We start from the raw sequence: 15933 nt of genomic DNA, 5'->3' as shown, positions 1-15933 counted from the left end.
TGACTGGCTTTCTTGATGTCTATAGTATTCTCTCTGGTGTGCAATCTGGTTTCCGCTCAGGTAATGGATGTGTCACTGCAACTTTAAAGGTCCTCAATGATGTCACCGTTACCCTTGATTCTAAGTAATGTTTTTCTGCTATTTTTATTGACTTGGCCAAAGCTTTTGATAGCCGGCCCATTCTTGTGGAGTATTGGGGTCTTTGGCCTGGTTTGCTAACTACCTCTTTCAAAGAGTGCAGTGTATAAAGTCAGAACATCTGCTGTTTCAGCCACTGCCTGTCACTGTGTACCCCAAGGCTCGATCCTAGGCCCCACGCTCTTCTCAATTTACATCAACAACATAGCTCAGGCAGTAGGAAGCTCTCTCATCCATTTATATGCAGATGATAGTCTTATTCTCAGCTAGCCCATCTCCGGATTTTGTGTTAAACGCTCTACAAAAAAGCTTTCTTAGTGTCCAACAAGCTTTCTCTGCCCTTAACCTTGTTCTGAACACCTCCAAAACAAAGGTCATGTGGTTTGGTAAGAAGAATGCCCTTCTCCCCACAGGTGTGATTACTACCTCTTTAGGGTTTCGCGCTTGAGGTAGTCACCTCATAAAAGTACTTGGAAGTATGGCTAGACAGTACACTGTCCTTCTCTCAGCACATATAAAAGCTGCAGGCTACAGTTAAATCTAGACTTGGTTTCCTCTATCGTAATCGCTCCTCTTTCCCCCTAGCTGCCAAACTATCCCTGATTTCAGATGACCATCCTACCCATGATAGATTACGGAGACATAATTTATAGATCGGCATGTAAGGGTGCACCTGAGCGGCTAGATGTTCTTTACCATTCAGCCATCAGATTTGCCACCAATGCTCCTTATAGGACACATCACTGCACTCTATACTCTTCTGTAAATTGGTCATCTCTGTATACCTGTCGCAAGACCCACTGGATGAACCCACTGATTCTTATTTATAAAACCCTCTTAGGCTTCACTTCCCCCTATCTGAGATATCTACTGCAGCCCTCATCCTCCACATACAACTACCATTCTGCCAGTCACATTCTGTTAAATATCCCCAAAGTGCATACATCCCTGGGTCGCTCGTCTTTTCAGTTCGCTGCAGCTAATGACTGGAACGAGCTGCAACAAACACTCAAACTGGACAGTTTTATCTCAATCTCTTCATTCAAAGACTCAATCATGGACACTCTCTTACTGACAGTTGTGGTTGCTTCGCGTGATGTATTGTTGTCTCTACCTTCTTGCCCTTTTCTGTTGTCTGTGCCCAACAATGTTTGTACCCTGTGCTGCTGCCATGTTGTGTTGCTACCATGCGGTGTTGTCATGTGTTGCTGCCATGCTATGTTGTTGTCTTAGGTCTCTCTTTATGTGATGTGTGTTTTTGTCCTATATTTTTATTTAATTTATTTTGTTTTTAATCCCAGCCATGGCCCTGCAGGAGGCCTTTTGGTAGACCATCATTGTAAATAAGAATTTGTTCTTAAATGACTTGCCTAATTAAATAAATAAACAAACTTTCCTGTGGCGGTCCTCATGAGAGCCAGTTTCATCATAGCGTTTGATGGTTTTTGCGACTGCACTTGAAGAAACTTTAAAAGTTCTTGAATTTTCCGTATTGACTGACCTTCATGTCTTAAAGTAATGATGGACAGTCATTTCCCTTTGATTATTTGAGCTGTTCTTGCCACAATATGAACTTGGTCTTTTATCAAATAAGGCTATCTTCTGTATACCACCCCTACCTTGTCACAACACAACTGATTGGCTCAAACGCATTAAGAAGGAAAGAAATTCCAACATTTGTATTTTAACAAGACACACCTGTTAATTGAAATGCATTCTAGGTGACTTATTCATGAAGCTGGTTGAGAGAATGCCAAGAGTGTGCAAAGCTGTCATCAAGGTAAAAGGTGGCTACTTTGAAGAATCTCAAATATATGTTTATTTGTTTAACACTTTTTTTGGTTAATACATGATTCCATATGTTATTTCATAGTTTTGATGTCTTCACTATAATTCTACAATGTAAAAATAAAGAAAAACCCTTGAATGAGTAGGTGTGTCTGAACTTTTGACTGGTACTGTATATATTGTTTTATGTTTTATGTGTGGTAGTTAGACATTGTCATCAGCAAAGTTCAAATGTGTGAAGGCAACCATCTTATACAGCTGTAAAGTGCAGATTTTTTTCTCTTACTCTATCCTCCCTATCCCTCTTCTTCCAGACCCTCTTCATGGGTGAACCCTTCTCAGCCTAGTGTGTCTTCCAACCCCTTCTTATCGTTCTTGTCTCCTGAAATGGAGATTTCTATGGACTCCCCTAGAGTCGATGGGGAAACCAGAGGCGCCCAGGACCCGTCTACTGATCTAATGGAGAAGAAAGACCCTGCCCTTCTGCCCCCCAACAACCAGCGCTGGGCTCGTATGGACAACTGGCCTAGCAAGGGCAACGCTCATTCTGTCACAGTGAACCTCGCCCAAACAAAGCCAACAAAACAGCCACCACCTCCAAGGCATCAATCTTCCACGTCACTGGTGGAATGCGGAGATTACCAGGAGAGTGTTAGTGGTCAGGACCAGTCCAGTATCAGGATGGACAAGGGTCCCGCTCCAGACAGACCAAGCCAGGCTCCAAGCCAGACACAGAGGGACCAGAGTATGACTAGAGTGAACCTGGGACATAAGGACATAGTAGGTGCCTCCATGTCCAAGGTCTCTCAACGTGTGGTACAGATGATCACACCACTGAGATTTTCCTCCACAGCTACAACAGAACACACAAGTGGAGGCCAGAGCTCTACCCACCATGGGAAACAACCAGAACAACACATGCCATCTGCCACTGGGGGGTTGAGGGTGGCTAAACACAATAAAGGTCCAGCACCTTCTAGGCCCCAGTACCCTCCAGGGAAGACAATGCCAAAAGTTGATGTATTAGATAAGCAATTGAATGCTGAGGAACATGACTCTTTGGTTGAGTTTGATACAAATAATCCCTTTGCAGAATACTGCAGAATGGAGAAGTCCTCTGGACATGGTGAAGAACAGAGACTAACTGGTGAACATCAGGAGAGCCTAGACTCTCACAATCATCAGACTTGTACCTCCACAGAAGCAAATCCAGGTTCAATGCAGAATAGTGTGGTTGGGGACTCAATGGAGCTTCCAACGCCAGATGTTCTGTTAGCTGAGGATGGCTCCCGTCCCATCAAAAACACATTAGCAAAGCGGGTCTGTGTTCCCTTGCCGCCATTGAAGAAAACATCCACATCTAGAGAGGAGGATACTGGTAAACAGAGTTCTGTAAAACTACAAAGCCCAGGGGCTTCCTCTTTGAGTAATCTTTCCTCAAGTATCTCAGAAAAAATGCAGAATCGCGGTGTGGGTGTGGCACTAACTTGTGTTAACATTGCCCAGCCCCCATGTGTACCCTCACCTGCCCCCCCCTTCTTACCCCAACCCAAACCCCTGAAGAGATCAGGGGGCAGGAGTAACTGTCCTCCCCAGACAAGCTCTCTCCCTGGCCAGAGGACCCTGCTTCAGGCTGGAGCTATGTCCTCCGTTGCAGAGCATTGCAGTGGAGAGGAGGCGGGAGGGAGAGGGGACAGGCCTACCTCAAGCACACGCAGGTGAGAGAGAGATTACAGCCTTTTCCTGTAGTGTGTAGCAGCTTTGTGCTCTCCACGAAACCTCTCCTGTACTGTAGTTAGATTCACTAAACCTTTCCAATCGCTTGTAGGATACATTGTTCGAGAACACTTCATGAATGTGACCCTTGTAAAATAATTTTACTCTCTTATAAAATGTTTAATTTCACTTTCCTGAATTGAATCAATGGAACTTCTGACCAAGTTGTTTTTGCAATACTTTCAAAAGTTGTACAGGACATCATAGCTAGTACTACTTTAATAATGATTATATAATTTTGTAGTTATTATTAACATAGTTTAACGTAAAGCAACATGAACATAGCTCCCCAGAGAAATTAGCACTATATTAAGTAATCAAAAGAGCACTTACTAATTACTGCAAATGTAATTTTGCTCTGCAAGTTATTTAATTGCGATGTCATTCACACAATCCCCTCGGCACGGTATGAATCATGGCTATAGAAATGCCAGCCTTTGCAGCTTTCATTGCTTTTTGTCAAGTTATTCTCCCTGTAGAATCTCAGACAAATCTCAGTGGCGCCTGTAAAATGCCATTGCTGAGTGTGTGTACACTGTGGCTCCTGTGCAGTCTAACCTTATCTGAGAGGGAAAGAAGAGATACGCTTGCCACTGTTTCACGTATGATGGGAATCAGTCAAGAGGGAAGAAGAACCCATGCTCGGCTTGCTTGTCATGTCTAACTCTGTCTGTGTTGTCCGTTTTGTTTTACATTGATTTTATTTATTTTTTAATCCCAGCCCCCGTCCTCACAGGAGGCCTTTTGCCGCCTCTTGCCAGGCCATCATTGTAAATAAGAATTTGTTCTTAATTGACTTGACTGGTTATATACATTTTTGTTAATAAACTGATAAAGTCCACCCGATTTGAACAAATCATTTCAAACTGTTGGCAGCAATTACTCGTGCTTTCTGAGAAAATGTCATTATCCGCATATCCCCCATATCCACCTGCTGCATCTCCTCAAATAACACAACACTTCAGGAAAGTTTGAGCCTCTCTCATTCTGTCTCTGTCTCCCTGTCTATCTCTATTCAGGCCCCATCCAGTAAAGCCCTTGAGCTTCCTGGAAAACCAGCCAGCCTCCAACATCCAGGGGGGGCAGACTAGCATATCTACAGGAATCCTCGGTGTCCTTCAAGAGAAGTTAAAGGTACTAATGCAATATATCTCAGCCATGAGGGCAATGGAAACAGCATTGAGTGAACTGATGCACACCAGCAGCAGATGAAAGATCTACCTACAGGTTCTCTCACCAATCACCTGTCAACATAGATCTGCTTTAGACAGGAGGTATGTGTACTAAATAATCAGACCTCATTGTGTCTACAATCTATTTTGGGAAAGTGTGTGCATGTTAATATGCACACACAGTACATGCTTAGCCTTGTGCCCTGTAATATGCACAGCAGGGGCTCTTCTTGATAATATTATCATAATAATCTTATGCAATTAAGGTACCAGGATATCTTTGAAACCATTCCCCCAGGCACCTCATGAAAATGCCCTCTGCTGCTGTTTCAATTTATCAAACCAGTTCCTTGATGCATGCACAGTTGGTTTTATTCTTGCTGCGCGCCCACCGGCACACACACACGGTGCGCACACACACGGTGCGCACACACACGGTGCGCACACACACGGTGCGCGCACACACACGGTGCGCGCACACACACGGTGCGCGCACACACACGGTGTGCGCACACACAGTCTCAACAAACCCTCCCACCAAATGCTCACTGTAAACAATTCCCACATAAACATTATTTATCTTGACAGTGACTCACCTTAAGCTCACTGTGAATAACACTGGCATTTGCCTATGGTGTTGGGATCTGAGAGATCAGAGCTCTGAATGAGTTCTCACTAAGCAGTCAGCTCACACTTCACAAACTTCTCTCAGAGCCTCTGATTGATGATATCAATCAGAGCACAATCAATCGAATGTATTTATAAAGCCCTTTTTACATCAACAGATGTCGCAAAGTGAAATACAGAAACCCAGCCTAAAACCCCAAACAGTAAGCAATGCAGATGTAGAAGCTTGGTGTCTAGGAAAAACTCCCTAGAAAGGCAGGAACCTAGGAAGAAACCTAGACTCACCAGGCTTTGAGGGGTGGCCAGTCCTCTTCTAGCTGTGCCGGGTGGAGATTATAAGAGTACATGGCCATTAAGGCCAGATTGTTCTTCAAGATGTACAAACGTTCATAGATGACCAGCAGGGTCATTCAGAGGTCGAGACAGCAGGTGCGGTAGAGAGAGTCAAAATCAGCAGGTCCGGGACAAGATAGCACATACGGTGAACAGGTCAGAGTTCCATAGCTGCCGGCAGAACAGTTGAAACTGGAGCAGCAGCGTGACCAGGTGGAGTGGGGACAGCCAGGAGTCATCAGGCCAGGTAGTCCTGAGGCATGGTCCTAGGGCTCAGATCCTCTGGGAGGGGAGAGAGAGAGAATTAGAGGGAGCATAGTTAAATTCACACAGGACTCCAGATAAGACAGGAGAATTACACCAGATATAACAGACTGACGCTAGCCTCCTGGCACACAGACTATTGGAACGTAGATACTGGAGACTGAGACGGGGGGTCGGGGGACACTCTGGCCGCGTCCGACAATGTCCCCGGACAGAGCCAACCAGGCAGGATATAACCCCACCCACTTTGCCAAAGCACAGCCCCCACACCACTAGAGGGATATCAACAGACCACCAATTTACCATCCTGAGACAAGGCCGAGTATAGCCCACGAAGATCTCCTCCACTGCATGAGCCCGGGGGGATGCAAAACCGGACCGGAAGATCAAGCCTGTGACTCAACCTAGTCAAGTGACGCACCCCTCTTAGGGACGGCATGGAAGAGTACTAGTAAGCCAGTGACTCAGCCCCCATAACAGGGTCAGAGGCAGATAATCCCAGTGGAGAGAGGAGAGTTTGCCAGGCAGAGACAGCAAGAGCGGTTCGTCGCTCCAGTGCCTTGCCGTTCACCTTCGCACCCCTGGGCCAGACTACACTCAATCGTAGGACCTACTGAAGAGATGGGTCTTCAGTAAAGACTTAAAGGTCGAGACCGAGTCTGCGTCTCTCACATGGATCGGCAGACCATTCCATAAAAATGCAGCTCTATAGGACAAAGCCCTGCCTTCAGCTGTTTGCTTAGAAATTCTAGGGACAATAATGAGGCTTGCGTCTTGTGACCGTAGCGTACATGTAGGTATGTACGGAAGGACCAAATCAGAGAGATAGGTAGGAGCAAGCCCATGTAATGCTTTGTAGGTTAGCAGTAAAACCTTGAAATCAGCCTTGCCTTAACAGGAAGCCAGTGTAGAGGCTAGCACTGGAGTAATATGATCAAATATTTGGGTTCTAGTCAGGATTCTAGCAGCTGTGTTTAATACTAACGGAAGTTTATTTAGTGCTTTATCCAGGTAGCCAGAGAGTAGACCATTGCAGTAGTCTAATCTAGAAGTGACAAAAGCATGGATTAGTTTTTCTGCATAATTTTTAGACAAAAAGTTAAAGATTTTTGCAATGTTACGAAGATGGAAAAAAGCTGTCCTTGAAATATTCTTGATAGGTTTGTCAAAACAGATCAGGGTCCAGAGTAACGCCTAGGTCCTTCAGTTTTATTTGAGACGCCTGTACAACCATCAAGATTAATTGTCAGATCCAACACCAGATCCCATTGTTTCTTGGGACCTAGAACTAGCATCTCTGTTTTGCCTGAGTTTAAAAGTAGAACATTTGCAGCCATCCACTTCCTTATGTCTGAAACACAGGCTTCCAGGGTATGCAATTTTGGGGCATCACCATGTTTTATCGAAATGTACAGCTGTCGTCCGCATAGCAGTGAACATTTACATTTTGTTTCTGAATGACATCACCAAGAGTTTGAATATATAGTGAAAATGATAGTGGTCTTGAAACGGAACCTTGAGGAACACAAACTTACAGTTGATTTGTCAGAGGACAAACCACCCACAGAGATGAACTGATATCTTTCCGACAGAATGGATCTAAAACAGGCAAGAACTTGTCTGTGTAGACCAATTTGGGTTTCCAATCTCTCCAAAAGAATGTGGTGATCGATGGTGTCAAAAGCAGCACTAAGGTCGAGGAGCACGAGGACAGATGCAGAGCCTTGGTCTGACGCCATTAAAAGGTAATTTACCACCTTCACGAGAGCAGTCTCTGCTATGATGGGGTCTAAAACCAGAATGAAGCGTTTTGTATACATTATTTGTCTTCAGGAAAGCAGTGAGTTGCAACGGCTTTAAGAAAAAAAATGAGAGGAATGGGAGATTCGATATAAAGTACAAGTAAAAGTTTGGACACATCTACTCATTCAAGGGTTATTCTTTGTTTTACTATTTTCTACATTGTAGAATAATAGTAAAGACATCAACACAATGAAATAACACATATGGAATCATGTAGTAACCAAAACAAGTGTTAAATAAATCAAAATAAATTTTAGATTGTTCAAAGTAGCCACCCTTTGCCTTGATGACAGCTTTGCAGACTCTTGGCATTCTCTCAACCAGCTTCACCTGGAATGCTTTTCCAACAATCTTGAAGGAGTTTCTACATATTTTGAGAACTTGTTGGCTGCTTTTCCTTAATTCTGCGATCCAACTCATTCCAAACCATCTCAATTGGGTTGAGGTTGGGGAATTGTGGAGGCCAGGTCATCTGATGCAGCACTCCATCACTCTCCTTCTTGTTCAAATTGCCCTTACACAGCCTGGAGGTGTGTTGGGTCATTGTCCTGTTGAAAAAAACAAATGACAGTCCCACTAATCGCAGACCAGATTGGATGGTGTATCGCTGCAGAATGCTGTGGTAGCCATGCTTGTTAAGTGTGCCTTGAATTAAAAATAAATCACATACAGTGACACCAGCAAAGCACCATCACACCTCCTCCTCTGTGCTTCACAGTGGGAACCACACTTTCGGAGATCATCCGTTCACCTACTCTGCGTCTCACAAAGAAACGCTGGTTGGAACCAAAAATCTCAAATTTGGACTCTTCAGTCTAATGTCCATTGCTCGTGTTTCTTGGCCCAAGCAAGTCTCTTCTTATTGGTGTCCTTTAGTAGTGGTTTCTCTGTAGCAATTTGACCATGAAGGCCTGATTCACGCAGTCTCCTCTGAACAGTTGATATTGAGATGTGTTTTACTTGAACTCTGTGAAGCATTTATTTGGGCTGCAATTTCTGAGTCTGTTAACTCTAATGAACTCATCCTCTGCAACAGAGGTAACTCTGGGTCTTCCTTTCCTGTGGCGGTTCTCATGAGAGCCAGTTTCAGCATAGCGCTTGATGTGTTTTTGTGTCTGACCTTCATGTCTTAAAGTACTGATTGACTGTTGTTTTTTTTTTCTTAGCTTTTTTGAGCTGTTCTTGCCATAATGTGGACTTAGCCTTATTTGGTAAAAGACCATCTTCTGTATACCACCCCTACCTTGTCAAAACACAACTAATTGGCTCAAACGCATTAAGAAAAAGAAATTCCAACATTTGTATTTTAACAAGACACACCTGTTAATTGAAATGCACTCCAGGTGACTTATTCGTGAAGCTGGTTGAGAGAATGCCAAGATTGTTCAAAAGTAAAAGGTGGCTACTTTGAAGAATCTCAAATATATTTTTATTTGTTTAACACTTTTTTGGTTAATACATGATTCCATATGTGTTATTTCATAGTTTTGATGTCTTCACTATTATTCTACAATGTAGAAAATAGTAAAAAATAAAGAAAAACCCTAGAATGAGTAGGTGTGTCCAAACTTTTGACTGGTACTGTAGGCCAATAATTTTTTTCAATTTTTTTTATTTTTTACATTTTCCTGGTGAAGGTTTGGCTTTTTCAAGAGTTTGGTACACATCCGGTGGATAGGGAGCCATTTATTATGTTCAACATAGGAGGGCCAAACACAGGAAGTAGCTATTTTCAGTAGATTAGTTGGAATAGGGTCTAGTATGCAGCTTGACGGTTTAGAGGCCATGACTATTTCCATGAATGTGTCAAGAGATACAGGATTAAAAAACTTGAGTGTCTCCATTGATTCTATGTCCTGGCAGTTCTGTGCAGACTCAGGACAACAGAGTTTTGGAAAATGTGCATATTCAAAGAGGAGTCCGTAATTTGCTTTCTAATGATCGTGATCTTTTCTTCAAAGAAGTTCATGAGTTCATCACTGCTGAAGTGAAAGCCATCCTCTCTTGGAAAATGCTGCTTTTTAGTTAGCTTTGCGACAGTATCAAAAATAAATAAATGGTATTTTGTTCTTATTCTCCTCAATTAGGTTGGAAAAATAGGATGATCGAGCAGCAGTGAGGGATCTTCGATATTGCACGGTACTGTCTTTCCAAGCTAGTTGGAAGCTTGCTTCAGGGCTCGGGTATTTTCTGTATTCCAGGGAGCAAATATCTTGTGACAAATGTTTTTAGGGGTACGACTGTAAATAGGGTATTACACACTGTTAAATGTAGATCCTCAGTTAGGTGGTTAACCAATTTTTGTACTCTTAGGTCCTTGGGTAGGTGGTGGGAGTCTAGAAGGGCATCTAGGAATATTTGTGTTGTCTGAGAATTTATAGCACGGCTTTTGATGATCATTGGATGGGGTCTGAGCAGATTATTTGTTGCGATTGCAAACGTAATAAGATGGTGGTCCGATAGTCCAGGATTATGAGGAAAAACATTTAGATCCACAATATTTATCTCACGGGACAAAACTAGATCCAGGGTATGACTGTGGCAATGAGTTGGTCCGGAGACATGTTGGACAAAACCCACTGAGTCGATGATGGCTCCTAAAGCCTTTTGGAGCATGTCTGTGGACTTTTCCATGTAAATTTTAAAGTCACCAAAAATGTGTATATTATCTGCCATGACTACAAGGTCTGATTTAGGAATTCAAGGAACTCAGTGAGGAACACCGTATACGGCCCAGGAGGCCTGTAAACAGTAGCTATCAAAAGTGATTGAGTAGGCTGCATAGATTTCATGACTTGAAGCTCAAAAGACAAACACGGTCTTTTTAAAAAAAAATGTTTTATTGAAATATGCTGTCGTAAATGTTAGCAACACCTCTGCCTTTGCGGGATGCGCGGGGGATATGGTCACTAGTGTAACCAGGAGTAGAGGCCTCATTTAACACAGTAAATTCATCAGGCTTAAGCCATGTTTCAGTCAGGCCAATCACATCAAGATTATGATCAGTGATTAGTTAATTGACTATAACTACATTGGAAGTGAGGGATCTAACATTAAGTAGCCCTATTTTGAGATGTGAGATATCACAATCATCTTTCAATAATGACAGGAATGGAGGTCTTTATTCCAGTGAGATTGCGAACACCGCCATGTTTAGTTTTGCTCAACCTAGATCGAGGCACAGACACGGTCTCAAGGGGATAGCTGAGCTGACTACACTGACTGCTAGTGGCAGACTCCACTAAGCTAGCATGCTGGCTAACAGGGTGCAGGCCAGGCAGCAGGCAATGTCATTGTGGCGCTAGAGGAGTTAGAGCCCTGTCTATGTTGATAGATGAGATGGGAGCACCCCTCCAGCTAGGATGGAGTCCGTCACTCCTCAGCAGGCCAGGCTTGGTCCTGTTTGTGGGTGAGTCCCTGAAAGAGGGGCCAATTATCTACAAATTATATCTTTTGGGAGGGGTAGAAAACAGTTTTCGACCAGCGATTGAGTTGTGATATTCTGCTGTAGAGCTCATTAATCCCCCTAACTGGGAGAGGGCCCGAGACAATTACTTGATGCCGACACATCTTTCTAGCTAATTTACATGCTGAAGCTATGTTGCGCTTGGTGACCTCTGACTGTTTCATCCTAACATCGTTGGTGCTGACATGGATAGCAATATCCCTATACCAGTGGAGGCAGGTGACTTGAACAATTGAGGATGGGAGACCCACGGTATAGGTGCATAACGCACAGAGACGAAAAAGTGTGTTTAAAAAATCGTGAAAGGCTAATTATTTTAACCTAAAGCAATTAATAAAGACATTTCTAGTACAATATTATGGGAATGAGAGGGCTACTTACACCGTATGGGAAAGGGATCACAGCAGCGATTGATTGAGGGTATGAGGCATGAGTTGAGGTGTTCAGAGGCTTGACAAGTGCAGGATAGGATTTGACTGGGAAGACAAAAAACAATAACACAACACACTACACAGTTAGACAAAAGAGCCAAGAATGAGTTAGTCCAAGCAAGGAGTAAAATCATTGTGATTGATTCTACAAACAGGAATGAGATAATTTATAGGGGTACTCACAGTGCTTGGAGGGGAAACATTCAATGTTCCAGTGGATGAGTGGGCACATGAGATGTGGCTTCAGTTCATGTCAGGAGAAAGTTGACAATAGTAGTGGACTGGAGTAGTCATCACCTCTTAATCAGGGAACAGTAGGGGACTAAGCTGTAAATACAAATAGCAGATTCATTCCATTACAGCTGCGCCATCGTAGGTTTGGACAACGAATTTCTCTATGAACTTAAACTCAGACATCTCAAAATTCATAAAGTCGAACACAGACTGCACATCTCACCCACTTGACACATCAAAGTAGCACAAGAAATGTTCCTGAATAAAGCCCTGATCATCCACATACCTGACGATAACTGACAACTGCAAGCAGACTGGTGCCACCGTAGGTCCCAGAGCGGTGGGACAATTTTTACCCCTTGGGGCCTGGAGTTTTTCCTTATATGTTAACCTAACTAGGAAAACTCTGGACCCTATAAGGTATGACAGTGATTAATCAGTTGTAAAAAGGTTTAGTATGGGCTAATCAGGTCACATGATTTTTAAAACTCTTGAAAAAAACTCCTGGCCCTGGGGGGATGAAAACCCTGTCAAGCTACAGCAGCCTTATACTTGTTCATATTAATTATATTTCGACTAGATTAAGAGGGGAATTTCCTCTACCCAGACACAGAGACAACAACTGATAGACAATAAAACTCACAGGACTGAGCTTGCTTTATGCATGTTTGCATCATGCAGGCCTATGCAACTGTAAGCCTTATAAAACATGAACTCACATCTGTCATCACTATTATGTGGATTCATTCCAGTTAATCATTATGGATTAAAAATGTATAGGCAGCCTAGCCAGCCCAATGTTGAATATAAACAACATTTGATCACATTCACATTTTCTCCTGACACACAAATGGACTATAAATACATAACGTTACCAATTAGTTTACCCTGACCAGATGGACAGGGCTCATAGGCTGTATGCAGCTTCTCTTATTAGTAGCCTACAGTTGATCAGACTGAAAAATAGTCTTGTTTTCATCCCATACAGCATGTCAGATTTCCAATGTTTAGGTGTAGCCTAGGCTGCTGCAACATTTGTATCATGAGTTTTTGCTTGTGTCTGTCCCGAGTGATTATGTGCTAAATAAATACCGGAGGAAAGTGGAAAGCCTACTTGAGCGCACGTGAAATTGTGCTGCGTCAAACTCTCTCTTTAATCTTTTAACTTTTTAGGGTATAGGGGGCAGTATTTTCGATTTCGGATGAAAAGTGTGCCCAGAGTAAACTGCCTAATACTCGGGACCAGAGTTAAATATTTGCATATTTATAGTAGACTTGGATAGAAAACACTCTGAAGTTTCTAAAACTGCGCAAGCGTGCCGTTCCTCCTTTTTCTCCTGGAATGAATACGCTATTGTCCGGTTGGAATATTATCAACGTTTTATCTTAAAAATACCCTAAGGATTGATTGTAAACAACGTTTGACATGTTTCTACGACCGGTAATGGAACATTTTGACTTTTCGTCTCTGGTACTGCGCACGCGCGTTATGCCTTTGGATAGTGATCTGAACGCACAAACAAAACGGAGGTATTTGGACATAAATATGGAGTATTTCGAACAAAACAAACATTTCTTGTGGAAGTAGGAGTCCTCGGAGTGCATTCTGACGAAGATCAGCAAAGGTAAGAGAATATTTATAATACTAATTCAGAGTTTTGTTGATGCCAGAACTTGGCGGGTAGCTGTATAGCTTGCTTCGATGGCTGAGCTATGTACTCAGAATATTGAACAATGTGCTTTCTCCGTAAAGTTATTTTGAAATCTGACAAAGCCGTTGCGTCAAGGAGTAGTGTATCTATAATTCTTTCAATAACTGTTGTAAATTTGATCAACGTTTATGATGAGTATTTTTGTAAATTGATGTGCACATTCACCGGAGGTTTTGGTGGGAATACATTTTCTGAACATCACGCGCCAATGTAAAATGCTGTTTTTGGATATAAATATGAACTTTATCAAGCAAAACATACATGTATTGTATAACATGAAGTCCTATGAGTGCCATCTGATGAAGATCATCAAAGGTTAGTGAATATTTTAGCTGTACTTTTGGTTTTTGTGATGCATGTCCTTGCTTGGAAAATGGCTGTGTGGATTTTCTTGTGAAGTTTATGTCCTAACATAATCTAATTTTATGCTTTCGCCATAAAGCCTTTTTGAAATCAGACAATGTGGTTAGATTAACGAGAGTCTTATCTTTAAAATGGTGTAAAATAGTTGATTGTTTGAGAAAATGAAATTGAGATTTTTGCTGTTTTGTATTTCGCGCCATGCTATTTCACTGGCTGTTGAATAGTGTGGGACGGTCACGTCCCACCTAGCCCAGAGAAGTTAATGGATGATGAGATGGAAGCTATCAAATCATTCAGAATTGTTTTCAACATCCCAGAAAAGACAGTCGAAAGTTCGATATGTTCAGCAAGTAAAGCATCGTAACGTGCAATATCCTCTGCAAGCTCCTTGTAGTTGCCCTTGTCGGCGGAAATTTCCATCTTGTCGTGTCCTCTAAAAGCAAATTCTTGCAAGGCCAGCGATACATGCGGCTTGATGAGTCTCCCTGTTAACCAGCTATACTTTTGATACCAGGTGGTATTGAACACCCTCACCTTTTCATCCTTCTTCATGAAACTGATTTCAGGCAGAGGTCGACCCTTGCTTTTAATTTGCACTTTTTCTGTGTACCCCAGAGAATGAAAGGGGTTCTTCAACAAAAAGTACACAACATTTTCGGCAGCGTTGGCCATTCTACCATTCTGATGCAGAAAACTGCACACTGGCGCTTGTAGCTAGCTAGCTACTGAAGTTAGCAAGACACATTTAAATAAATTGCACTAACTGGACACACAAAGTTCTAAAACCAAGAAAACAATTGATAATATACCTCCTCAGTCTCCTGTAATTTTAAAAAACTAAATTGAATTGAATAAAATTCCAAGAAATGCTTACCTATCACTTTTCATAATCTCTATCCAACAATGTCACCAAGTTCTCAACACATAGAACCCCCATAATGCTCTGTGGCACAATCCCAATACAACTCAATAGTTCATTCTCTGATCCTAATTCTCTGATTTGGATGGATAGCATGTCAGTTCATACTGCAAAAGCTTTGATTGGTTGGAGGACGTCCTCCGGAAGTGGTCATAATTACCATGTCTATGGAAGGGGGTGAGGCCTACGAGCCTCATAGGTTTTGTATTGAAGTCAATGTAGCCAGAGGAGGATGGATGCTAGCTGTCCTCCGGCTGCACCATGGTGCTACCCCAGACAGTGCTGTTGAAGTTACTGTAGACCTTCATTGCAAAAAAGTGTTATTTAATCAATTATTTGGTGACATATGAATATATTTAATATAGTTTTATCTAAAAATAATAACTTTTTATTTTTATGAAATTTCACTGAGGAGGGTGGTCCTCCCCTTCCTCCTCTAAGGAGCCTCCACTGCCCTATACTCTACGGTCTACAGTTTTAGCCTTAGCCAGTACCCTCTTCAGATTAGCCTTTACGTCGGTAGCCCTGCCCCCTGGTAAACAGTGTATGATCGCTGGATGATTCTTTTTAAGTCTAATGTTGGGGGTAATGGAGTCGCTAATGGCTCAGACCCCGTAACAGGTGGAGGAGAGACCTGAGAAGGCTCGGCCTCTGACTCTGACTCGTTGCTTAATGGGGAGAACCGGTTGAACGTTTCTTTCATTTGAATGAGCGACACAGGTTGAGTGTGCCAACAGAATTTCTTTCCAGAAGCCTTGAGAAAATTGTCCGGCTGCAAGGACTGTGTGGGGGGGATTTATACTACTATCTGTACTTACTGGTGGCGCAGACGCTGTTTCATCCCTTCCTACATTTAAATTGCCCTTGCCTAACGATTGCATCGGAAGTTGGGCTTGTAACACGGCTA

General features: G+C 42.6%; 1 protein-coding gene across 1 annotated transcript in view; it reads left to right on the top strand.

The window, feature by feature from the left end:
- The window catches only part of LOC115149165 (calponin homology domain-containing protein DDB_G0272472), a 40584-nt gene that overhangs the window by 23029 nt on the left and 1622 nt on the right, over positions 1–15933 (top strand). Inside the window, exons 5-6 of the mRNA XM_029691757.1 lie at positions 2241–3644; positions 4722–4836. Of these exons, the coding sequence (XP_029547617.1) occupies positions 2241–3644; positions 4722–4836 (1519 nt within the window). The remainder of the gene's footprint in view (positions 1–2240; positions 3645–4721; positions 4837–15933) is intronic.

The sequence above is a fragment of the Salmo trutta genome, chromosome 15 (assembly GCF_901001165.1).
Source record: "Salmo trutta chromosome 15, fSalTru1.1, whole genome shotgun sequence".
Lineage (NCBI taxonomy): Eukaryota > Metazoa > Chordata > Actinopteri > Salmoniformes > Salmonidae > Salmo > Salmo trutta.
This window is presented reverse-complemented; position numbering and strand designations above follow the sequence as displayed.